This window comes from Oncorhynchus nerka, linkage group LG25, assembly GCF_034236695.1.
Source record: "Oncorhynchus nerka isolate Pitt River linkage group LG25, Oner_Uvic_2.0, whole genome shotgun sequence".
Classification (NCBI taxonomy): domain Eukaryota; kingdom Metazoa; phylum Chordata; class Actinopteri; order Salmoniformes; family Salmonidae; genus Oncorhynchus; species Oncorhynchus nerka.
The window spans coordinates 23076305-23102699 of NC_088420.1; the positions used below are offsets into that span (position 1 = coordinate 23076305).

Below are 26395 nucleotides of genomic sequence, written 5' to 3' on the forward strand. Positions count from 1 at the left end.
AGCCTCTAGGGGGCGTGCCATCACTGTACTAATTTGCATGTTTTTCTCTGACTGAGCTAAGTCATACGGTCGTTAGTTTTTTTGTACATGTGCTAAGACATACCATTTATATTTGAAGAGGGTCAAATACAAATGCAGTTCTAATGACTGGTTAGATCAGTCAAAAATATTTAATTAATTGTTGGGAAATATCCGGTGACATCATCATTGCGCGCGCTCCTAATAACGCGTAACTGCAACGTGAGTTAGCATTAGCTAGTGAGAAGTACCTTACATGTATTGATATATCGTATACTGCACCGGTAATTAATCAAAACGCAATGGATGACGATGAAGAAACATATAGGCTATGGAAAATTCGGAAAACCATCATGCAGGTGGGTTACTGGGGTGAGCTGTTTGCTAGCTAACGTTAACTGTATCAACTTTAGTAGTAGCTAGCTAACTATCGGTAGCTGTTGTCAATATATGATACCCAAAGGTGAAGCAATTGATATTCACTAACTATAGTTCAATGGAGTATGAATGACTAATTAGCTATAGTTTTAGTGCATAAACAATGATAGAGGCCTCTAATGGCCGTGCTAACATTGGCAGCGCCGTTTAGGGCTTCCACCATTTTAATGTAGTCAACTGGGTGATACTTTCAACTTCATTGGCTGACCCAAATCTTGGAAGAACATTGGCCACTTCAAAATTGAGATCCAAAGATGAGTCCTATCTATTTGGCTATGATTCAATGGATTCAGTATATGAATGACCGGTCTTGTCACATTACATGGAAAGCGTCATTGTACAACTCTCTCCTTGTTGGTCAGCTGTGTCATGACAGAGGCTACCTGGTGACCCAAGATGAGTTGGACCAGACCTTGGATGAGTTTAAAAGTCAGTTTGGGGACAAACCCAGCGAGGGTCGCCCACGACGGACAGATCTCACTGTCCTGGTAGCACACAATGATGACCCCACAGACCAGATGTTTGTTTTCTTTCCTGGTATGTTATTGCCAATGTAGCCACAACATTGGGACCCAATGTGGCCTTAGGGACCACGTTGACTGTCATTGATGTTACAGTAATAAGTCAGCACCTGTCATTTGCCGTAGTCCTGTAACTTATGACGATATTGAATCCCTTCATTTTCACCCATGTAGAGGAGCCTAAAGTTGGTATTAAGACCATCAAGATGTACTGCCAGCGGATGCAGGAGGAAAACATCACACGTGCCTGCATTGTAGTTCAGATGGGAATGACACCTTCAGCTAAGCAGGTAAGGTTTGTGGATGTTGTTGGACACGAGATCTTACTTTTTCAAGCTACTGTGTTTGTTTTCAGCAGTCTTTTTTTTTCTTCACATCAAATTTTAGTCTCTAGTTGATATGGCCCCCAAATACATCCTGGAACAGTTTCTGCAGCAGGAGCTTCTAATAAACATCACTGAGCATGAGGTAAGCAGATGGAAAGTTGTTGCAATATCATTAAGATTGTAGTCATAAGACCTTTTGAACTGCTATGTGGCACACTTAACTAATCTTATTATGTAATTATTTTGTTGCAGCTAGTTCCTGAACACATAGTCATGACGAAAGAGGAACTGTCTGAATTGCTGTTACGATAGTATCCTTTTTCACAGCATGGATTTCAAAGTCGTACCTGGATAGAGTATAAATCCTGCGTTCTATGGACTGGATTCACATGCATAGTCACCCCAAATGAGAATCTATTGATCTAACACTAGATTGAGCTATATAGAGATACTTGTGTGTTGGGATTTCTTGATTTGTGTCTCAGTAAACTGAAGGAGAGCCAGCTGCCTAGGATCCAACAAGGAGATCCTGTAGCCCGGTACTTTGGATTGAAAAGAGGCCAGGTACAAGATCAATCTCCTCGACCTAATGTAGTTAAAACATTTCTGAAATAATTGATTTACTTGGCTCTCGTTTCTCTTTGCTGTGACAGGTAGTAAAGATAATCAGACCCAGTGAGACTGCTGGACGATACATCACCTACAGGCTGGTCCAGTGAGGATTTCAATGTGAGTGCTTGGTGAATATTAGGGCTGTTTCCTAACCAGCATCTCTATATTGTACATTTTTTGTATGACAATACATTTCATTATTCAGATGGGCATTTGAGAATGTTAATTCTACTCTTGTTCCTTTAGGTATGTTGCTGTACTAAGGGACAGCGTGTGAGCCAATAAAACTCATGGATTATTCCACAGCTGGCCTCATCTCTTTGGATTAAGTTCAGTTTTTGTTAATTTGTTCAATAAATCATTTGGAAAGATATGTATGGCGATGCCAGTTATCATTTTAATATGGTTTGACCATCCAGACAATGCATATTTTAGTTGTCTAAAAATGTGGGCACGGTCAGGACAAAGGGCACATATGAGCATGTCACCTAGAGAGTAGCAGCAGGTATACATGAGGCTATGGTTGTTTTACAAGGCAACATTTAATAGCATTCTCTTTATTACTGACAATGTCAAAACAGTGAATCCAGCAAATACATCCAACAACTGTTAAGATAAAGTTGGATTTTATTGCTGAAATAACCAGCAGCACTTTGAATACCTGGAATAATGATCTTAAATCACACGACAACTCACTATTCAAGCATAAGAGCAATGTAAATACTTTTTAAACTAGATTATCGCTATGCCAATTTGTAAAGCAGATGATTTAATATTAAGTCACAGCTTGTTTTAACTAGAATTAATGCTGACAGAAAACAGCTAAGTGTCCATGATTTTTTATTTATTTAACCAGGTAGGCTCGTTGAGAACAAGTTCTCATTTGCAACTGCGACCTGGCCAAGATAAAGCATAGCAGTGTGAACAGACAACACATGGAGTAAACAATTAACAAGTCAATAACACAGAAAAAAAAAAAGAGTATAGGCATGAGGTAGGCGAATAATTACAATTTTGCAGATTAACACGAGTGATAAATGATCAGATGGTCATGTACAGGTATTGGTGTGCAAAAGAGCAGAAAAGTAAATAAAACAGTATGGGAATGAGGTAAGTAAAATTGGGTGGGCTATTTACCGATAGACTGTACAGCTGTAGCGATCAGATGGTGAAATTGGTGAGGGAGATAAGTCTCCAACTTCAGCGATTTTTGCAATTCCAGTCACAGGCAGCTGAATGAATGTGTCGTGTAGTATTACATGACATTCTAATGCCAAAGTTAAAACCAAGATTCATGGTAACATCCACCAGACTGGAAGTACACTTAAAACACCGTAAAGCCTTTGTGGTTGACACATTGCACAGGCCGTGTTTACACAAACTGGCTCCCTGTCCCTGGGCAGCAGACTAACCTTTGACCTGCCTAGAACATGGTTGTTGGACTGATTCACGTTGAGCTCAGACGCCTCTAGGTCTGGGGGCTCATGGTCCAAGGCATCGGGACCAGGACTCTCCTGGCCTGGAACCAGGTCAGTCTGAGGTAGAGACTTTCTGGAGAGTTTCAGGCTATCCTTGCAGCTCAGTTGGGAATCTTCTGTGCTGACCTTGCTCTCCTGTTAGACCAGGCTGTGGGGACAGTGTGTGGACCCCCTCCCAGTCTCATCCAGCTCTGAGTCAGAGTCCACCATTTGCTCACTGGAACCCAGGGAGCCTGGAGAACTGCCTGCATGGAGAAAAAGTGAAGGGATGTAATGAAGTGACACTGGTCAGACTCACCTGGATAAATACAAATATAAAGATGTACTAAAATCAAAAAGGCAAAAGGTAATTCTTCACAAGTCCATCTAAACATCTCTTACCACAGCCCTCCATATTGTCAGTCTGTTCTGCTCTGTTCCTCATTGGCATCCTATTCCTCTACATCAGCTACCGCAGCACTGCTGTTCTCATCTATACCTGCACCGACAGTCTACCAGCAGGGGGAGACAAACACAAAACCTAAGATAAAATAGGGAGCTGGAGTTCAAACCATTCACAACTCTGGTATTAGTTGAGCTATTGTGGGTAGGTGAACAGAAAGCGTTCACATTCTTTGTATGTTTGAAATGTTCTTTAACATGTAATTTTGCTGATCTAAAGTATGTACACACATCCTCTGCAACCAAAGACAGGCACACAACACACCTGTTGGGTGGAGAATGGGTGACTGCTGGAGGACTGGAAGATGGCTGTGTAAAAGACTGAGAGTCTCTATGATGCGGGCCTGATGGGGGTAGTCCACAAGAGAGGACAGGGACACTGTGGCCCCAGTGGGCCGGGGCCACATCAGAGAGGGGCCAAACACGATGCCCAGGTTAAATGGGACTCATCTTATTGTCCTGCTCCAACTCTGCAATCCTGAGGACAGAGCAGGGAAGGGGGCAACATGTATGATATGACAGGGAGAGGTTTAACAAAAAAAAAAGTTAAACATGGAAGGGGTGAAAACTTTTAAACATTAAAATCCTTAACTGAAAAAAGATGCAGAATGTAAACAGCATAGTGGGTCAATTTCTGCAACAACTGAAACGCTAGCATGTTAAAACAGTGCTGTCATACCGTGTCCATAGACTGCTTACAGGGTTAGAAAGACAAATGATTCAATGACAGATTGGTTAAACTATCCCTTTAATATAATATGTGCTCGGGCTGCCATTGTCATCATGTATCACAGCTAAACGGAGTTTCATTCATTATCCAGAAACGTGTTGGATTATTCAATGAAGATATTTGTAATACAGGGATGTTACATTACAAATACTTATGGGTGGACAAGGTGATGATTTTCTGTTCTAGAAATGAAAAACAATGACAAGGGCAGATATTCTTTGCCATATCAGTAATCTTTAATGAACCAAATATTTACAAAAATCAGTCATTTTAACAGAAATGAAGCAGGATAGAAAATTGAGCTTCAATATATCCAGTGTTCTGTGAATGTCCATAATTGAATGTCCATAATTGTTTGAGCATTTCCCATTCAGGCACATCACGTTGCGCATAAGAACAGCCCTTAGCCGTGGTAAATTGGCCATATATCACATACCCAATCAGAACCCAAAATATAAGCTTGTTATACTCCATGGTTTGTTGACAAAGTAAATCTAAAACACTGAAAAGCCTCAATATGGTTAACTATATATATTTTTAGATAATCAATGGTCAGTCCTTGCATACATAGCACTCGTTTTGACCACAAAGGTGGGATGACCACTTTTTAATTTAGGATTCCAGCTTTAAAATGCTTTTTTTTGTTCAAATGACATCCTTGACAGCAAAGTTGTTGGTAACGTCTCTATCGTTTTGATTTAAAAATTGCATTTATTTTTTAAAAAGTTGTAGAAATACAAAAACACTGATTTTTTAAATTAGAATTTCCAGCTAAATGAAACATCTTCCGCTCTTGGAATTAGACATAAAGAAAGGTGTGAGCGCTGGTCTGCGGAAGCCATTGCCTAAATTCCCATGTCTGTAGGCAGCCCTAGCATTGGCCCTCCAACTTACCTCTCCAAAGAAGATGTTGGTCCAACAGAAGGACAAAACAAACCAAGTGATCCTTGAAGGTTGAAGTTGAGAGCATTTCACATCTCCCATTTAAGAGGCTATTGCCTTGTTGTGCAGGCGACTGCCGAATGACTGAACTTTATCATAAATAGCGACTGATTATGATTTGTAGATCAGTCAGTCACATCACGGTTTTGATGCTCTCGAACACAGCCGTTGTCTGTGCACTCTAGAGTTATAGTTCTGGAATGGTGTGCTCTAATCTAAAGTTCTGTAGCTGGACCCCACTCAATGTCATCAGTCTCTTCATTGTCAGAGCTGTCACTGCCTCGGATCCGAGTGCGTCTCGTTTGGACAGCCTGGTGGTGAGCCAACCTATCAGGAGATAGAAGAGAGAGGGCATTACTAACTGTCAGTTCAGTCTTACTCAACTTGGATAGAATAATTTGGACTAGGACTGGAGTAGTTGCTCAATTGCTAAGGTTGGTTTATAGACAGGCATTTTGATGACCATGTGTGAAACAAACATTGTCATACAGATTAATTTGATCAGATATTAGTCTACTTCACTAACACAATGAACAATGGAGACGCTTTCCTCTCCTGAGATTCTGCCATACGGGTCTGAAAGAGGGAAAGAGGTCATGAGTCAAAATCACTGGAGACCAAGTTAACAGAGTATTTTAGCCTTTGGAAGGAAACTGCGAGTTAATAGAGGATCTGTAAGAGTTTGTGCTATGCTGAACTGTGACAGTCCCACCAGTACCTGTTGATGTTTCTTCTCTATGACTGACAGTGTGACATCTGGGGGGCTCTCTGGCAGCAGTTCAGCCAATGGGGGCTCAAGCACAGAGACTCTGGGGTCAGGGGCTATGAAGTCAGGGGGTGGTCGGAACAGCCTGGTCAATGGCCCTGAAGTCCGAATCTGAGAAGCTATGATAGGGTCGGATTTCATCAGCAACGTCAACGTGGGGAGGGCTGTCAGATGGACGACGGGTCGATCTGGGCTCAGACACATGCATCAGGGGTGGAACCTCTCTCAGGGACTCGGGGGAGGGGTACTCAGAGGCAGGCTCTGAAGACCGGGCCAGAGCGGTGAGCCTGGACATCCGGAGCTGATTGCTGGGATCAAATGGTTCCTCCAGGTCCTCATTATCAGTGTAGACCTCTCCGTCTGTGTCCTCCAGTTCGCTGGCAGCACTCAGGTAGTCCGAGTGGGTCCGGTCCAATGCATCCAGCTCCTCCTCTCCGCCTCCCTCCAACTAACACACACACACACACACACACACACTTACTTATTTTGCTCTTTATACCACCAGGTAAGTTTGTGAGAGCAAATTCCCAGTTTTACTGTGAGCTGGGATCTGTCTGTGTTACCGTGACTTCTGAGTCCCAGACAAGTTTGGCCTGCTGGTGTCTGATCTTGTCTTTCAGAGTCTCATACCACACATTAGAGCTGGGCTGGAGATCAATATGAGCTGGGAACAATGGGAAGAATGAGACAGTTTTTAATAAAACCACTTGGGACATGTTTTTATTTTATTTTTACAGATAAACCATGTAAGAGCAAAAACAGCATGTATGTGTTTTGATAACACAGGTGTGTGTGTTAACCTGTGAACAGATGGCTGCAGTGCTTCCTCATCTTGAGGGCCTGTGTGTAGAGGCGTCTGGAGCTCTTGTTGGAGTTGGGGCACATCCTCTGCCTCATGACCTTGACGTCCTTCCTGCTGTGTGGGTCCAGGAACAGAACCATGGGGTGGTACTGGATGTAGTTCAGATGCTCCACGGCAGTAGGAGTAATGTCCAGCAGAGGGTGCTTGTTCTGGAAACAGAGTGAAGAAACACACAGGGCATTCTTCAATTCTGGTACTGGAGTCAAACAAGCATACAGCAGTTGTACGTCTGCTCTGTCTCACACCAAAACAGGTCACATCCCAGTTTGTTTCATCACCTTCTCTGCAATCCTTCGTACTGTGTCCAGCTTGATGACCGTGGAAGTAGTGTCTGTGCCACTACTACGAGGAGCCATCTCCGCCACCTCATATTCATCAGGCATCTCTCTGGCCAGCTTCTCCATGGCCACATCGTTCAGAGGACCCATGATGACGATTGGCCGTTTGAAATTAGCTGGAGAGCCACATGGGTCAAAAGGCGTACATGTGTGGATTCAAAATACAAAAAGTACACAAACGTTTAAAGTGTTTGACTATTATGTGAACTATTATGCAATATATAAAACTGTCCCTACCTTTTCTGAGCAGAACTCTCTCGTATGCTGGGAATTTGCCCTGGATGGTAAGCTGGAGCAGGTCATCATGAGTCCTACGGACGTTCTTCTTGGCCCCTCTGAGCCCCCGTAGTTTCCAGAACTCTACCCTGGGCCCTGATACCTGGCGATCCCCTTCTCCACTGGCCCTCTGAGCCTGCTCCATTCTGGCCAGAGTCTCGGCCCTGAGAGAGACGGAGAGGAAATACCATGTGGAATAAAAGCAACCCCAATGACAGTATCATTAAGTGTACACATTGGAAATAAGTGCAGTACGTTGCTCTGTAACCATATACATCCAAACCCAACCAACAAAGGAATAAACCAAACAACCAATCATTCTAGTCTCAACTCACCTGACCTGGTTGGGGATGGTGCCCTTGTCCAGCTCATGCAGGTCGTTGCCCATGCGTATAGCCAGCCACTTTCCCAGCTTGCCCCTGTGCATGGTGTCCACCACCCTGAACACCTCTCCCCTGGTGAAGGCTATGCCGATGTCGCCCTCCGCCACATTGTCATAGTGGGTCCGGACGTAGAACGAGTCCCCCAGGTTGGACTTCAGGATCTTCTTGTAAACTGACGAGAGGAAGAATAACTCCGTCATTTAGGAATAACTTAATCATTTGTATGTACCTTATTACTGGGGTTATTACCAAAGTAATTACATAGAAAATGTCACACTGACAAGTCCTCTGAAATCAACCACAATTCTTCCACCCTGCACCTGCTTCAGTCTGAGGTAATACTCACTGTCCATCTTGTTCTGAGTACGGATGTTGACCGGCTCCCCTCTCTTGATGTTGATCAGGAACATTGCAGCTTCCTCACGGTTGAAATAACCAAAGTCCACCCCATTCACCTACAACAAGACCATAGCCCATGAGTGGTGAAAGACGTGTTGCATATACTGTAGTGTAGATACTCTTGATCAGCACTTCAGTGGTCACCAACACTTGTCCCAGAGAGCTACAGTGTGTGCAGGCTTTTACTTCAGCACAGCATCATTTAAAAAAACAATCAACTAATCAAGATCTTAGTTGAATCAGCTGTGTTCGTGCTGGGCTAGAACAAAAACCTACACACCCTGTCCCGGTGGTGACCACTGCTGTGATCAGTGGGTCTTCACCTGCATGATCTGGTCCCCCTCCTTCATACCCTGCTCCTGAGCGGGGCTGTTGGGCTGAACCCCATCCACAAAGATGCCCACATCGTTGCCTCCCACCAATCTCAGACCAACGCTCCCCTCCTTCACAAACGACACTGTGTTCAGATCTGAGCTGTATAAATAGAGTAAACAGTTTTGAAAAAAGGAGTAACATCAAAATGAGAATTTATGAAAAGGAGCATTGTCTAGTCTTATATTCTACAGACTATAGCAGGGTATCCCTACTGGCAGCAAAACAAAACAAAATGTTTGTCTGTCATTGTTGGACATAAGACTAAAAACACCAGCAAATCAGCTCCAACTAATTTTAATTTTGGAAACCTGTTCCAAAGTATTCCCAAGCATAATAAGGAAATGCGATCGAATACAAATGTAAGCAAGGTTTAAAAATATTGTTTTAGTCAAATATTATCTGTTTCGGTTAGCATGCTAGTAGATACCCATAGACTTCCAGTCATTGCGTTAATGCTAGTTAGCATAGACTTGAAAAACTAACACTAACTTCCTTTATACTGGACACAGACACAAAAATGGTATCCACGAGTTCATATGACTCTGGGAAATAGATAAAAGGGCCTCATTGCCAGTATGCCTTTAATGTTGGCTATTTGGGTGTAAATAAAACTCACCCCAAGCTAGGTGTAGGAATGGAGTCTGGGGGTAGGGAGTAGAGGGGTTCCTCTGTCTTGGCTGAAATGGAAATAACAGTTAAGACCTTCCATCCAGAGTTACTAATAAACTCAGCAAAAAAAGAAACGTCCTCTCACTGTCATCTGCGTTTATTTTCAGCAAACTTAACATGTGTAAATATTTGTATGAACATAAGAGTCAACAACAAGACATAAACTGAACAAGTTTCACATACATGTGACAAACAGAAATGAAATAATGTGTCCCTGAACAAAGGGGGGGGGTCAAAATCAAAGGACCAGTCAGTATCTGGTGTGGCCATCAGCTGCATTAAGCACTGCATCTCCTCCTCATGGACTGCACCAGATTTGCCAGTTCTCGCTGTGAGATGCTACCCCACTCTTCCACCAAGGCACCTGTAAGTTCCCGGACATTTCTGGGGGAATGGCCATAGCCCTCACCCTCCGGTCCAACAGGTCCCAGACGTGCTCAATGGGATTGAGATCCGGGCGCTTCGCTGGCCATGGCAGAACACGGACATTCCGGTCTTGCAGGAAATCAGGCACAGAACGAGCAGTATGGCTGGTGGCATTGTCATGCTGGAGGAGCCTGCAGGAAGGGTACCAAATCAGGGAGGATGTCTTCCCTGTAACACACAGCTTGGAGATTGCCTGCAATGACAACAAGCTCAGTCCGATGATGCTATGACACACCGCCCCAGAACATGACGGACCCTCCACCCCAAATCAATCCCGCTCCAGAGTACAGGCCTCAGTGTAACACTCATTCCTTTGAAGATAAATGTGAATCTGACCATCACCCCTAGTGAGACAGAAAACCGCGACTCGTCAGTGAAGAGCACTTTTTGCTTGACCTGTCTGGTCCAGTGACGGTGGGTTTGTTGCCGTTGATGTCTGGTGAGGACCTGCCTTACAATAGGCCTACAAGCCCTCAGTCCAGCCTCTCTCAGCCAATTGCGGACAGTCTGAGCACTGATGGAGGGATTGTGCGTTCCTGGTGTAACTCGGGCAGTTGGTGCCATCATGTACCTATCCCGCAGGTGTGATGTTCGGATGTACCGATCCTGTGCAGGTGTTACATGTGGTCTGCCACTGCGAGGATGATCAGCTGTTTGTCCGGTCTCCCTGTAGCGCTGTCTTAGGCGTCTCACAGTACAGACATTGCAATTTATTGCCCTGGCCACATCTGCAGTCCTCATGCCTCCTTGCAGCATGCCTAAAGCACATTCACGCAGATGAGCAGGGACCCTGGGCATCTTTCTTTTGGTGTTTTTCCAGAGTCAGTAGAAAGGCCTCTTTAGTGTCCTACGTTTTCATAACTGTGACCTTAATTGCCTAACGTCTGTAAGCTGTTAGTGTCTTAACGCCCGTTCCACTGATGCATGTTCATTAATTGTTTATGGTTCATTGAACAAGCATGGGAAACAGTGTTTAAACCCTTTACAATGAAGATCTGTGAAGTTATTTGGATTTTTACTAATTATCTTTGAAAGACAGGGTCCTGAAAAAGGGACATTTCTTTTTTTGCTGAGTTTACATTATAAAAGAGGACATTGGAGAGCTGATACTTACAGTAGACTGGAGGGTTGCTCTTCATTGATATCCCAGTGCGGACATCGCCATTGACTCTGTATGGAATACTACAAGAGAAGAGATGCATTACCATTCACTCACATTTACACAATAACGCTTCTACACTGAGTTGAGGTCAGAGAAAGTGGGAGCACACACACTTGTGATCAAATTGACTTGAATAGTGACAGTGACTTTGGTCACAGAAGAGCATTCTTTTTTTATGATGGTTAATTAAAACTGTTCTTTACCTGGTTGTCTATAGTGGTTTCTAGAAGATACTGTAAACTAGAGTTTTACCTGTGGTTGCTCTCCACATCTGTACTCCCAGACCTTCTAGGGGGTGAGGGTGTACTGTCCGAATCAGAGGAACCTGAACAGGGCAAACAGAGGATCAGGATACATATCTGGCCATAATGGCCATGTTCTCTTATAATCTCCACCCGGCAGAGCCAGAAGAGGACTGGCCACCCCTCAGAGCCTGGTTCCTCTCTAGGTTTCTTCCTTGGTTCCTGTCTTTCTATGGTGCTTTTCCTAACCACCATGCTTCTACATCTGCATTGCTTGCCGTTTTAGGCTGAGTTTCTGTATCACACATTGTGATATTACTGATGTGAAAGGGCTTTATAAATACATTTGATTGAAATTTGACATGGTGCCTTCAGAAAGTATTTATACCCCTTGACTTATTCTACACTCAATACTCCAGAATGACGAAGTGAAAACATGTTTTTATGATTTCACATTTATTGAACATGAAATAGATATGTAATTTACTTAAGTATTCAATCCTCTGTTAATACTTTGTAGAAGCATATGTCATTATGAGGTACGGTGTTAAGAGATGGGTTTGAGGAAAACAAATCTAATCAATTTTGAATTTAGTCTATAACACAACAAAATGTGGAATAAGTTAAGGGGTATGAATTCTTTCTGAAGGCACTGTACATGTTCAGACTTTAGGATTTCCAACCCCAAAATTCCATCTTCTTAGACGGTGCTCATCTTTCACAGGAGGGACACTGACCTGAGACTGGACTGAAGGGGGTCATGCCTTGTCGAGGGGGGTCCTGTCTCACTACTGGAGCTGGAGAAGACTTCATCTCAGGCAGAGCTCTGGGAGAGAGAGAGAGCAATCACACTCAATATAATACCCTTACTGTATCAACTACTTGAGTCCCCGAGTTGACAAGGTAAAAATCTGTCGTTCTGCCCCTGAACAAGGGAGTTAAACCCACTGTTCCCAGGTAGGAAGTCATTGTCAATAAGAATTTGTTCTTAACCGACTTGCCTCGTTAAGTAAAAGGTTACATGTAAAAAATAAAATATTTAGGGGTAGGCAAGTAGATTCAGCCGTGGGATGATTTTTGTTTGAGCGGATGGTCGGGGGCCAGAACACAATACTTTAAAAATAAATGTACCCAGCAAATTTAACAAATTATTATTTTCAATGACCGCCTAGTGTAACAGTATAACTTTAGACCGTCCCCTCGCCCATACCCGGGCGCGAACCAGGGACCCTCTGCACACATCAACAACAGCCACCCTCGAAGCATCGTTACCCATCGCTCCACAAAATCCGCGGACTACTACTTCAAGCTCTCAGAGCAAGTGACGTCACCGAGTGAAACACTATTTAGCGCGAACCCCCGCTAACTAAAAGCTAGCGTTTCACATCCGTTACACTAGGAACAGTGGGTTAACTGCCTTGTTCAGGGGCAGAGCGACAGTTTACCTTGTCAGCTCGGGGATTCGATCTTGCAACCTTTCGTTTACTAGTCCAACGCTCTAACCAATAGGCTATGTAAGACCAAAAAGATCTTGTTTTTTAAATATGTCATACTCTAATTACATTGAGACACGATCACATTTAACCAAATTCTTGTCAATTCATTACTAATAACTTGTGCACCCCAAAAAACTAAACAAAAAAAGAACACTTGGACAGTTTTGGCCTATTGCTGACCTCTGACTTATATACATTTATACTCCTCGACTTATTCCACATTTTCTTGCATTACAGCCAGAATTCAAAATTGATTAGAGCTCTCAATATTTACCCATGTATTCTTTTCAGAATTCTTCAAGCTCTGTCAAATTGGATGATCATTGCTAGACAACCATTTTCAAGTCTTGCCATAGCTTGGACCTGCCCAATATCAGGTTCTATCAATGGTGTGCCCACCTTTGTTATATTTCTGACTGGATCACAAATGATGACTCCTCTATTTGGTTAGACATTGAGACTTCTTTCAAAATACCCCTTACAGGATCTTTTATTTTTCAGAAGATCACTGCAATAATCCCGTTACACTTAACACACTCAAAGTATGGAGGTCAGTTCAACGCTTCCTGGGAAGGTCCAAACTAACCTCTGCTCTTACCCCAATTCTTAACAACACAGATTTCAGTCCAGGATTGCTGGATGCTGGCTTTAACTTATGGCTTAATAAGGGCATACGCAGGCTAAATGACTTATTTGCTGATAAGATTTTGTTGTCATTTGAGCAGATGGTCGAGAAATATCGACTCCCAAAGCAGGACTTTTTCCACTTCCTACAAGTAAGACATATTCTTAAGAGCACCACCTTAATTGGTAACCCTGATGTGTCTGTCATTGAAAGAATGCTTTTTTTCCCACAAAGGAAAATGTCTGTAAGTCTGTTTTGAGATACTTTAAGGTCCTTTTCTGCTGTCAGGGTGGGTGAAACAAGTGTGGGAGAAAGAATTGTCTGTTACTATTGACTATTGACGAAGAGATGTGGGAGGACATTTGGAGATATGCAAAAACAATATCTATATGTAATCGTACTAGAGCATTCCAATTAAGAATAATACACAGATTGCATATATCCCCAAATCGCAGACATGGTTTTAGCCCCACTTCCTCTTCCCCTCAGTGTCTTAAATGCAAAACGGATACAGGCACCCTAACACATTGTTTATGGTCATGTACCAAAATACAAAGATACTGGTCTGGTGTTCTGCAAGAAATTGAAAAGATCCTAGGGGTTGATCTAGAATTGGACCCAGTTTCTTTACTGTTAGGTCTCCCTAGTAGGCATGTTACTTCTGTGGGTAAAAGGAGGCTTTACAACATCATCATTTCTGTTTGTAAGTTTGTTTAAAATGTATGTATTGAGAGACTCAATGATGGGAATGGGGTGAGAGAAGCACCGAGTGGGAAGAGGAAAATGGTGTACGTATGTATGGGTGTGTATGTATGTGTGTGCGTACGCGTATATATGTGTATATGCATGAGTGTGTATATATATATATATATATATATATATATATATACGCGTAGATATGTGTAAGTGGGTGCTGTTTATCTTATTTTTTTTTATGTGTGCTTTGTCTCTGTTGTTGTATCTCTTAATATGGGTGAAAATTGTTACAAAAAAAAGAAAAAAAAGTCTTGCCATAGATTTTCACACAGATATAATTCAAAAATGTAACTCCGCCACTAGATTTCAGCCTTGTGTTTTAGGTTATTGTCCTGATGAAAGGTGAAATCAACTCCCAGTGTCTTTTTTTCCCTGAAAATCTCCCCAGTCCTTAACGATTACAAGAATACCCATAACATGATGCCGCCACCACTATGCTTGAAAATATGGAGAGTGGAACAGCAGTGTGTTATGTTTGGGGCAAATCAAATACAACACTCTATTCAGGACAAATAGTGAATTGCTTTGCCATATTTTTTGCAGTATTACTTTAGTGCCTTGTTGCAAACAGGATGTATGTTTTAGAATATCTTTGTTCTGTACAGGCTTCCTTCTTTTCACTCTGTCAATTAGGTTAGTATTGTGGACTAAATACAATGTCATTGGTCCATCAGTTCTATCAGTCTTTAAACTCTGTTTTAAAGTCACCATTGCCCTCATGGTGAAATCCCTGAGCGGTTTCCTTCCTCTCCGGCAACTGAGTTAGGAAGGACACCTGCATCTTTTGTAGTGACTGGGTGTATTGATACACCATCCAAAGTGTAATTAATAACTTCACCAAGCTCAAAAGGGATATTCAATATCTGCCAATAGTTGTCCTAATTTGCAATGCATTGACAAATCTCCCTTTGTTTTATTTCACCAGGTAGGCTAGTTGAGAACAAGTTCTCATTTACAACTGTGATCTGGCCAAGATAAAGCAAAGCAGTTCGACACATACAACAGAGCTACACATGGAATAAACAAACTTACAGTCAATAGTACAGTAGAAAAAGTATATATACAGTGTGTGCAAATTAGGTATGACAAGGGAGGTATAAGGAAATAAATAGGCCATGGTGGCGAAGTAATTACAACATAGCAATTAAACACTGGAATGGTAGATGTGCAGAAGATGAATGTGCAAGTAGAGATACTGGGGTCTTCCCTGGTCTTTGTGGTTGAATTTCACTGCTCGTCTGAGGGAACTTACAGATAAGTCTATGTGTGGGGTACAGAGATGAGGTAGACATTCGAAAACTGTTAGTTAAATGCTATTATTGGACACAAAGTGAGTCCATGCAACTTGGGCGACTTGTTAAGCACATTTAAACTCCTGAACTTATTTCGACTTGCTATAACAAAAGGGGTTGAATAGTTATTGACTCAAGACATGTCAGGCCAGTGACAAAAAAAAACTTATTTTAATCCATTTCAAATTCAGGTTGTAACACAACAAAATGTGGAAAATGTCAAGGGGTGTGAATACTTTCTGAAGGCATTTGTCAGTGTTGTTTCAAATGTTCACCCAGTTCCTTGTATAAGTAGAGTAACCAGTCTAGCATCCTGTCTTTATCTTCAGAGAATCTAGTGCACTGAAGCAGTCAGTATTGAAACCGTTTTGACTAAACGTGTTTGTGTGCCAATGTTATAGAAGAGTTGTTGTGTGTCTGTCTGCCTGACCTGTATCGGTTCTTGGATACCCTGGAGATGGAGCCACCACTGTCATTAGACTCCCGTCGAGGGACGGATGCGTAACTTGCCTCCGACTCGGATCCTGAGTGCCCTGGGGACATGGACACACACATTTTTGTATTTCACCTTTATTTAAAACCAGGTAGGCTAGTTGAGAACATGTTCTCATTTACAACTGCAACCTGGCCAAGATAAAGCAAAGCAGTTCGACACAAACACCACCACATAGCTAAACAAAGCACAAAACAGACCACACGATAAGTTACAAATACAGTTAAGTCAATATGCACACACCTTTAGCAGGATTGCTCGCTGTGACACTGGGGGCTTTCCACTTGGGGGGCTCCACCTGGGGAAATATGGCTACCAAGGGAGTGGCTCTGGAAGAGAAGAGGGAGGTTGGAGTGAGGGAGGAAGACAACAGAACTCAGTTACGTGTGGAAAAGGGGACCCGTGGCTAAAATAGATAATGATGAGGATGAGAAGAGTGATATTCACCTTAGGGCCTCTGGGGGAGCTGTCTCACATGGCTAACCACGTCATGAGCATATGGACAATTTAGCATCATTGTTGCGTTAAATTCAAAAAGAGTACCTCAGTCTGTTATTCATGCCATTAATGCTAACCCATCCATGTATCATTTCAAATGCATTTTAAGATTAAGGCAGGTAAGAGGCAATCATTAAGTCAGGTAAGAGGCTATCATTAAGTCAGGTAAGAGGCAATCTCCATGTTGCTTTGATCATACTGCTGATTGCTTTTTGACCAGATTCAACCACATGTACAGTAGAGAAGTGCTCATTGGAAGTCACTTTTATTTGATTGTTAAACAGAACCTCACAGTAGGCACAAGAACAACATGTATTATGGGGTACAGCGTAATCGTCAATCAAGGCCAACAGACCAAAAATATAATAATTCATGAAAACTTAACAGTATATTAATAATAGCACAAGAGCGGAAGGAGGAGGTGGGTGGCATGCATCAGCTGCCCAGTGCCCCAGTCCAGGGGCTCCTGCTGGGACTTGGGAGGGGGTAGGATGGTAGGGGTGGGCCTCATCGGTACCTGTATCTGCTCCGGGAGTCCTGACTGTGGGCGGGCCCGGAGCTGCTGTCTGACTCAGATTCAGAGTCTGGGGAGAGAACAGGGGTAATGCTCTAATTATGTGGCCGTTTCTACCTCGTTTCAATGCACTTACAATGTTCTGTCAAGGTGTTCCTGTTGTGGAACTTGAGGTACTGACCTGGGAGTGGGGCTTTGACAGGAGAGGAGACCCGTCGAGGAGGATCCTGACGAATGGTGATGGGGGAGGCTCTCAGTGTCCTAGGGTGGGGCAGGTTAGGGAGCACTCTGTATCTGGAGTGGTCCTCTATGACTCGGGAACTCTCTCCTCTTCTGGGGGGTGGGGAGGCACTGCGGTCCGAGTCCGACTCTGACACCACTACACAGACAGACAGAGTGAAGGAGAGCAAGATACCGTGAAAGAGGAGAGAGAAACAGTGAAGGAGAGTGAGAGGGAGGGAGAGAACATGTTATTATCACGATCCACTCAGTGTCATTTGATGAGATTTCCCAATAGGCCGTGCGGTGTTTACCTTTGCGAGGTCTCAAGGTGGAGGAGGAGGGACGGGAGGAACGTGGGGCGACCCAGTCAAAGACGGCAGGTGAGGCTTTGGGGTTGGGGAGGGTGGACAGCCCTGAAAGAGTTCTACAGCAAGAGAGAAATACTCCCAATGAAACACACTAAGACAGAAAATATCAAACCAAATGTGTCTAATTTGAGGTTTGAGGTGAACCCACCTGTATTTGTTGGCGTGGTCTGGGCTGTCCTTCCTGACAGGAGTTGGTGATGCACTACAGTCAGACTCAGACTCTGAGAGGGCTGGATTGAAATACACAGATCAGGTCAATATGACAGATTACACATGAGTGGGATGGACCAATGCTTATGACTGGACTCACCTCGGTGAGAGGGGTAGGCTTTAGCAACAGGCCGGGACAGTGTCGACCGCACCGGGGACGGATCACGTGACTTAACTACTAGAGGAGGATCAGCTCTTCTGCAACAAGCCAGAGAGACAGAATGCCTTGTCATACATAGGTCAAAAGTTGACTTGTCACTTAAAGGGAAAATCCACCGTTTAATTAACAGTGTTAAATAACACTAATATGTGAGAACAATATTTTTTGGTGAACAAATGGCATTACAATAAGGTTGGTAGCAACATGGAAAATCGTTGTGGAAATCTGTTGCAGTAGACTACAAAATCCACAATGCAATGCTCCCTCTATGGGCTGACTGGCTAGGTAACTGACTACCTAGCAAGCTAACATGGCTACACAATATCAGCATGTAAAGTCACTAGTTAGTGCAGTTTGTTTAGGCGATTTCACAGCTATCAATTTAGGAGTCTACAATCTCACCATGTTCAACCTGCAGATCAACGTGCCTCACAGAATGGAGTCTTTTGAGATGGGAAACGTTGCCCATGCTACGTCAATGTAGTACATGTAACCTACATATCAATACACACACACAAACCAGTCGGTTTTTTGAAACCAGGTTTGCTGTTCATCTGAGCAATATAAATTGGAAAGGAGTTCCATGCAATAATGGCTCTATATAATCACGTATGCTTTCTTGAATTTGGGGACTGAAAATACCCCTGGTGGCATGTCTGTTGGGGTAAGTGTGCGTGTCAGAGCTGTGTGCAAGTTGACTATGCAAACTATTTGGAATTTTCAACACATTAATCTTTTCTGAGATGTGAGATAATCAACCTGCCATCTGTAATATAGTATTGCTTTGGAATCGGACATTACATGTGAGGAAAATAGGCACGTGTCTCAACATATACACTAACGTTGAGAAGGGATTGCGTGAGGATTAGCTTAGCAACCACATGATCCAGCATGACAATGTGAATGCGATTGGTCGACAGTCTGCTGGTTGGGGCGTTAAACGTTCCTTCAGTCATTGGATTCCTCTCTGGGAACAGCACCATGCAATGCACCTTGGACTAAAGAGGCAGAGCAATAGGAAAAATGTGCTAGACCCGCTGTTAAATAAATCATTTCTCGAGGTAGGAATATCGCAAAAATATGATCAATGGCTTATCTCCTCCCGAGGTATGACATCAGCCAGTATTAAAATATGACTTGTATGATAGAATTATTTTCGCGATGTAAAACTTCCATTGTAGTGAGGGAGACTATCACAGTGCTACGTCATACCGGACGGATTTCTGCCGGCTTGAACGACAGTAACTCAGATACACATAAAAACATGAAATTACCCAGGTAATCGATAGAACGTCACTCGAGATGCACAAAAACAATATAACATTCCAAATGTGTGAACCGTTCCTATAAGAAATGTTGGCTTAAGTACAGACATCTCAATAAGATCAGAATAGGTGAAATAAGCATGTTTCAGGTGAGGTAACCTGCGTGTGCGTCGTTCTCTAGTTGCAGAGCGTGACACTCTGTCTCTGGGAGTGGGGATGTCTGTATCCAGGTCTGAAATGTCTGAGGACAACCGAGGAAAGACATTACAACCACATACTGGATCAGCTAGCTGTTCAGGAGCTGCTTCTGACATCACATTTCATATCAATCACTCCCCCCCTTTCTCCCCCTCCTTCCACCGTCCCTCCCTCCCGGCCCCCCTTCAGTCATGAGGTGCAGTGCTGATGCTACATTCTCTCCCTAATACACTACTTCCACCCTCTCTCCCTCACCCTCCAGTTCAGAGCTGCTGTTGCCGCGGTGGTCCTCCTCGCTGTTGGGGGCACTGTCCTGCACTTCTGGGATGCTGACCAGGAACTTGCGGTCGTCTCGCAGGACCATCATGGTCAGCTTTCCCCGGGACTTCTCCACAAGGTGCTTGGTCTCCAGAAGGGACAGGTTCTCTGTGGTCATCCCATTGATCTGAACAGGAAGTAGAAAAATTATGTGGTCACACAATGCAGAAATCTCCTTGGCTTCATACAATAACAAATATTGAAAAAAAGACACCGTTAGAATACCAAAAGTATTTGATTTATGGTCCCAGTAAAGAATCAAATCTATGTACAAATCAAATGTTTTGTGATGAGATATCATAACAGCCTGCTTTCTCTTACCTTGAGAATGAGGTCTCCCTCCTGCAGAGTGCCCTCCTTGGCAGCCAGACCCGTCTCAGTCATGTGTTTGATGAAGATCTGGCTTCCCAACTTCAGTCCATACTCTGAAACAGGAAGGCAACATAAAAGTGATATAGTGCAAGCCTTGCATTTACCCATCTATGTCAGACCTGCGATGATGTTTTGAAACCTTTTGCTACTGCGTGGCATAATAAACACGACGCAAATCCTCTCTCCTGTTGTTTCTCCTTACCGTCTGTGAGTTTCTTCTTCAGCAGGGTGGCTTTGATTGGCTTGTCTGGGAAGGCCTGCTGTGGGAGCCGTTTGTACCCTGAACTTAGCGGCAGGGCATGAGCGGTTCTGTTGCGGTCAGCTTTGTGGGCCTGGTCACTACCATCGGAGTAGCGTCGGGGCCTCTGTGGGGGGTCCTGGTCCAGCAGGTTGGAGTAAGAGGCAGCACGCGAGGGTCTGGTGCTGGCGGGGAGCTGGATCTTACGAGGACGCTTCACTGTCTGTGAGAGGGCGAGTCAGTAAGACAGCTGAAAAATGTATTACATTTATTTTTTTCTGGTGTACTGAAATCATGATCTCACATCCATAACCTGGAGTTGGGAGTTGCTCACAAATCTTACGAAGATGTCAAGAATAACTCGTCTAAACAGAAGATAAAGTTTGCCAGTACTCACTATGTTGGCTGTTTTGCCACATGACTTGAGGTTCTGGATGGTGAAGGTAGAGTAGACATTCTCCATTGACACGCCATTGACCATGACGATCTGATCTCTGACGCTTTTGGAAAGGGACGAGATGTAGAACAGGGTAATCAAGCACATGCGATTTTAAGTGTGTGTGTGTGTGTTATATACAGTGAGCTCCAAAAGTATTGGGACAGTGACAAATGTTTTGTCTCTGTACTCAACACGGTTCACCCATCCATATTGGGTGAACCGTTTAGAAATTACAGCACTTTGTACATAGCGTCTCCCCCCAATTTTGGGACAAATTCACTTCTGTATTAAAGTTGTATAAAGGTATTTGGTCCCATATTCATAGCACGCAATGACTACATCAAGCTTGTGTGACTGCAAATTTGCTGGATGCATTTCAGAATATTTTGTGCCCATAGAAATACCTGGTAAATAATGTGTCATTTTGGAGTATATTTTACTGTAAATAAGAAAATATTGTTTTCTAAACACTACATTAATGAAGATGCTACCATTAATGTGGATGCTATATACATTTGAGTCACTTGTATTGTTTTATGTTATGGCAGTATCAGCCAATCAGCTCCTTTGTTGTTCAACGCAACATTCCATAATGGCTACTGTGGCTACTGCTAGCTAGCAAGCACAAGGAAGAAAAAGGGCAGGTTTTTTCCCTTTTCGTCCCCAATCTTGGTGTAACATTTGGGATAATGGAACAATTCAGAGTACAATGCATTTGTCATCCCTGGATTGAGGTAGGTTTTCCAAGCCATATTTGGAGCTGGCTCTGCAGTGTCAGGAAGTCTGTCTGACCCTAGTGCAGCTGTAAGCTCTACTGGCTAGCCTGAAGGGTAAAGGTGTATGGTGTGTAGGTGACTTACAACAGCCGTCCCATAGCGGGTCCGTTCCGTACCACATCTGAAACTATCACGGCTGTGTCCCCTGAGTCCGGGTTCGGCTGGTCTCTGCCTCCTGATATCGCAAAGCCAAACCCCATCTTGGAATCCTGCCATCAAGAGAGAGGGAGGGTGATAAAGAGGGGAGAGAGAGAGTGAGCACATTCCATCAGCACTGAAGTGTGTCACCTGACCTGTACCTAGAGTAACAGGGAGCAGGGCATGTCTTTGTTACTCTTATTTCCTGCAGTTCGCCACTGAAACTGATCGTTTTGAAGTCCATTCTAACTAAAGTGGTTCAGTAGGCTATTTCTTTCATTGGACCTTGATGCAATGACTGTAAAATTGGTTTAGTTTCAGGTGAAAGTATAACATCAAAACACTGACCGACCAAACAACAAGACACTTACTTTGCCGAGTGTTATAGTATGCTGCTCGAATATCGTTAATTCCTCCATCTCCGGTTCCTGAAAAACCAAATATCAAACCCATTACAACATGTTAAACCAACAACAGAATACAGGAATTCTCCACTTTTCCATTAATGAACAGGAGCAACTTCAACAGAAGTCCGATAACATCAGAAGCAGCTGTTTTGTGTCCTTACACAACCCAGTGTTGTTTAAGAGACAGTGAGGAGGGAGTTAACAGCAACGTGCTCCTTCCTACCTGTCCCATTCCATTCTTGTCTGGCAGGTATGGGGAGGGGCCACAGCGGAAAGACTCAGCGGGCTGCACTTATGGCCTTGCTGTGACATATGACACCAGGCCATTGTTCAATGTTGTGCAACGTTACAGAAACCTGCAGGTAGAAACGTAATATAGCCGACTATATTCCTTCTGCGCCCTGCTTCTAGTCATGAAGAAAACTGTCTGTTCTACACAATGCATTTCTATATGGAACGTTTCACGTGCCTCATCCAATTGAACACACCTTTAGATACAATCTGAGGACAGTCACCAACCTACGATAGTGAATCAAATCTAATTGTATTTGTCACATGCGCCGAATAAAACAGGTGTAGACCTTAGTGAAATGCTTACTTTACAAGCCCTTAACCAACAATGCAGTTAAGAAAAATAAGTGTTAACTAGTTGCGCCTACCCTCTACTTTTTTGAACATTTTGTTAAAAATCGCGCAACATTTCAGCGCCCTGCTACTCATGCCAGGAATATAGTACGTTCATATGGTTAGAATGTGTGTATAGGAAACCCTCGGACGTTTTTAAAACTGGTTAAATCACGACTGTGGCTATTACATAACGTGCGTTACATCGGAAAGCGCAGGAAAACCTGATCACAGAAAATGGAAATAAATATCCTTGCGCCACTTCCAGCAATTGTTAACAGTGAGCCGAATTAGATAAGACCGAGCATTCAACTCCCACAGCATCCCCATGTAGTCGAGTATCTTGTGAATTTAATCCTCTTTGATTCTTGGTTGAACCGAAAGAGGGGCACGACGTACCTCCGGTCTCCGCCCAGATCATTCCGGAAGAGCTCTCTCCTGAAATTTTTTCCAAGACGACAGCTAATGATATATACATCGCCTACGGATGATTTTTATCGCTTATTGACGTTTACTAATACCTAAAGTAGCATTACAAACGTATTTCGAAGTGTTTTGTGAAAGTTTATCGTCTACTTTTTGAATTTTAAAAAATGACGTTACGTTGTGAAATCGCTGTTTTTTTCGTTTATCACACAGTCTACATATAACGATATCTTGGCTTTATATGGCCCGATTTAATCGAAATAAAGACCCAATAGTGTTTATGGGACATCTAGGAGTGCCAACAAAGAAGATGGTGAAAGGTAATGACTGTTTTCTATTTTATTGTGCGGTTTGTGTAACGCCGAAATGCTAATTATTTTGTTTACGTCCCCTGCTGTGCTTTTCTGTTGTAGTGTATTGGTGCATGCTATCAGATAATAGCTTCTCATGCTGTCGCCGAAAAGCATTTTAAAAATCTGACTTGTTGCCTGGATTCACAACGAGTGTAGCTTTAATTTGATACCCTGCATGTGTATTTTAATGAACTTTTGAGTTTGAACTAATACTATTAGCATTTAGCGTAGCGCATTTGCATTTCCAGAGCTCTAGTTGGGACGCAAGCGTCCCAGGTAGAGGTAAGAGGTTAAAGTATTGTAGCGACCCGCACAGACAGCTGTGTTCGTTCAGGGGAGGGTAAAACCTAGCCAGCTAGCTGACTAATGTGGCTAGGTAACGTACTTGAGAACGGGGGTTGAAAATGCTTCGAGGGAATCCGAAAGTGAAGGTAGGGGACGATTATGGCCAAGGAGGTGCGTGTGCATGATGTCGGAGGATCTGGCCGAGGAGAGGCCCCTTGAGGGTGACCGCTAGAATGATGGCGGCTAAAGCGGACATGAGTGCTTCGTTGACTGTTCTTCGCGTGGACCAAAAGGGTGACGCTGCGGGACGAGGAATCTATGGCTCAGGATGGTAACAAACATGGCAGCACCCAGTCCCCGATTGCGTCCGTATCTGTTAAGAACCCGAGGTACTCCAGTAAGGCGGATTGGGAAGCTTTTCATGCTGTTAGCTCATTTTAGGGGGTGGTCAAATGAAGAAAGGGCACTGCAGGTGGCTTTGTGCCTCACGGATGATGATCTGGCCTGTTTGATATTGAATAGCCCCGAGGACAAACATGATTATGGTGCTTTAGTTGGAGCACTGAGGAGGCGCTATGGACTGTGTGTTCAGCCCGGGCTACTGCGCTTCGAACTGAGCAATAGACGCAGGCAGCCTGGAGAGCCTCTACGGGTCCTAGCTAATGACATTGAGAGCCTGTCTCGGCGGGCATATGCTCACATGCTCCCTCCGTGCAGAGCGAGCTAGCACGGGACCAGTTCATACAGACGCTCTCTCCTACGGAGCTGCGCATACAGACCCAGCTGCCTCATCCTGAGTCATAGCAGATAGCCTTGGAGATGGCTTTGGAGAGGGAGCTAATGTGGGCTGGGGCTTCAACTGAGTTGGGTTTTTTGTTATGTCACTGTAGAGGGGAGCCCTGCTCTGCCCTGGTGGACACTTGGTCCACAGTAACCCTGGTGAGGCCAGATATTGTGCCAGGTTGGACTCCGTTTGAGCCCACAACTGTGCAGCTCCACACAGTCACAGGTGAGCTGGCACCCATGAAAGGGAAGGGAATAATGACGCTGACAGTAGGGGGCAGGTCTGTGCGTCATCCTGTGTGGGTAGTGGCTGTGCAGGACCCTTGTATCCTGGGGTTGGACTTTCTTAGGAGCACAGGCTGCCAGTTAGACCTAAAATGGGGGCATACTGAGCTTCCAGGGAGGGCTGGCAGACACCATGCCGCCCCCCCAATGTCACATTCACGCAACCCAACAAACCCTTTACTCCAACAGTTAAAGCAGCAGAGACTCATGGCTGGCAGCTGGCCATCATCTCTGCCAAACACCAGCGTGACTGGGACAAGCACCTGCCCATGGTCCTCATGGCATGCCGCTCTGCTGTCCAAGACTCCACCCCTACCCTCCTCATGCTGAGTAGAGTGCTCCGCAGAGATGACGTTTGGTCAAACTCTGGATAGCCCTCCTGTTCCCCCGGGCCCGGAGACTCCAGGATCGCCTGGAGACAGTCCACACCGTCACTAGAGGGCAGCCGGGGAATGCAGGTCTTAGGCAGAAGAGGAACTATGACGTGTACACACAGGGAAGGCACTTTGTGGCTGGGGACCTGGTCTGGGTAGGGGAGATTGTGTACCGGGAGAAAGGTGGCACTGCACCGGGACAGGTTAGCCCCATACAGAGGGCCCCTTCTTCCCAAACCCCAGGGACCCCCACTATTCCCCTCTCTGGCAATGATATTCCTCAGGCACCCACCCCCAGGCGCCACAGTCTCCCTCCCCTGAGCCCCAAACTGTATTCCCTATTACCTCATCCTTGTCCCCCATGTCCCTGCCTTCATCCCCTGGGCCCCAGAGGGGCAGCCCCCTGCCACAGACGGAGTGGAGCATCTCAAGTTTAAGGCCATGTTTAGCCATTGTTCTCTCGCTTACACCTGGTCTTCACAAGAGATGGTCAGTTGTTTTATACGTGTATTCTTCATGTATTTGGTGTGGGCTACGGCCAAACAGTAGCCTGTGTGGAGTTAGGTTAATAAACCGTCAATTCGTAAACTCAATATTCTGTCTGGACAGTTGTTCCTTTATGATCTATCCAGGTCATGACAGTATTTACTCAACTAAACTGCGTTTACATGGTAGACGGCAACCGGATGTCATTGCTTTCAATGAGAGCACAATGGTAAATGCCGTTGAGCCTGGCGATGAATGCCGTCAGCTGCCATGGTAGACGGACTTGCCGCCAGAGTTCAAATATTTCCATTTCTGCCATTGCGTTGTTTTCTACCGGATGTTGATTTGCACGGTTTGTTTACTGAATCACCACAGCAATGCACACCATCATGATGGCTCACTTTGGCTGTCACCATCTTTTTTACTTTCTTGTCCAGCTATGCCAACTGGGATGATGTTTTTTGAGTCCATCTACTTGCTTCACTAGCTAAGTTTCCATCCAATTGGCGACAAATTTTCATGCACATTTTCTAAAATCCGCAAAGAAAATGCACACCATGTACTTTTGCCCTTTGATTTTTATTTGGTAC

General features: G+C 44.1%; 2 protein-coding genes across 2 annotated transcripts in view; one reads left to right on the forward strand and one right to left on the reverse strand.

Moving 5' to 3' along the window:
* The first annotated feature begins 59 nt into the window (after window positions 1-59).
* Window positions 60-2288, forward strand: polr2eb (RNA polymerase II, I and III subunit E, b). The gene is made up of 8 exons (XM_029633942.2): window positions 60-377; window positions 819-993; window positions 1152-1267; window positions 1365-1445; window positions 1556-1614; window positions 1789-1867; window positions 1957-2032; window positions 2162-2288. Exons 1-7 carry the CDS (start codon window positions 321-323, stop codon window positions 2020-2022), a joined length of 633 nt encoding a protein of 210 aa, XP_029489802.1. The 5' UTR covers window positions 60-320; the 3' UTR covers window positions 2023-2032; window positions 2162-2288.
* A 2488-nt stretch (window positions 2289-4776) lies between these two features.
* LOC115109238 (tight junction protein ZO-3-like) overlaps window positions 4777-26395 on the reverse strand; it is a 37703-nt gene continuing 16084 nt past the window's right edge. Inside the window, 29 exon segments of the mRNA XM_029633932.2 lie at window positions 4777-5833; window positions 6033-6082; window positions 6225-6345; window positions 6347-6720; window positions 6836-6936; window positions 7073-7283; window positions 7413-7588; window positions 7710-7912; window positions 8084-8303; window positions 8478-8586; window positions 8854-9004; window positions 9522-9582; window positions 11115-11182; window positions 11415-11487; window positions 12142-12230; window positions 16004-16106; window positions 16310-16395; window positions 17082-17148; window positions 17260-17457; window positions 17612-17724; window positions 17817-17898; window positions 17979-18076; window positions 19463-19544; window positions 19757-19946; window positions 20141-20244; window positions 20394-20652; window positions 20827-20929; window positions 21729-21853; window positions 22154-22210. Of these exon segments, the coding sequence (XP_029489792.2) occupies window positions 5722-5833; window positions 6033-6082; window positions 6225-6345; window positions 6347-6720; window positions 6836-6936; window positions 7073-7283; window positions 7413-7588; window positions 7710-7912; window positions 8084-8303; window positions 8478-8586; window positions 8854-9004; window positions 9522-9582; window positions 11115-11182; window positions 11415-11487; window positions 12142-12230; window positions 16004-16106; window positions 16310-16395; window positions 17082-17148; window positions 17260-17457; window positions 17612-17724; window positions 17817-17898; window positions 17979-18076; window positions 19463-19544; window positions 19757-19946; window positions 20141-20244; window positions 20394-20652; window positions 20827-20929; window positions 21729-21853; window positions 22154-22210 (3786 nt within the window). The 3' untranslated portion in view covers window positions 4777-5721.

Coding starts and splice junctions, on each gene's coding strand:
- polr2eb (XM_029633942.2), top strand. CDS start 321: ATGGATGACGATGAAGAAACATATAGGCTATGGAAAATTCGGAAAACC. Junction 1,268..1,364: donor TGACACCTTCAGCTAAGCAG/GTAAGGTTTGTG, acceptor ATCAAATTTTAG/TCTCTAGTTGATATGGCCCC. Junction 1,615..1,788: donor TCTGAATTGCTGTTACGATA/GTATCCTTTTTC, acceptor TTTGTGTCTCAG/TAAACTGAAGGAGAGCCAGC.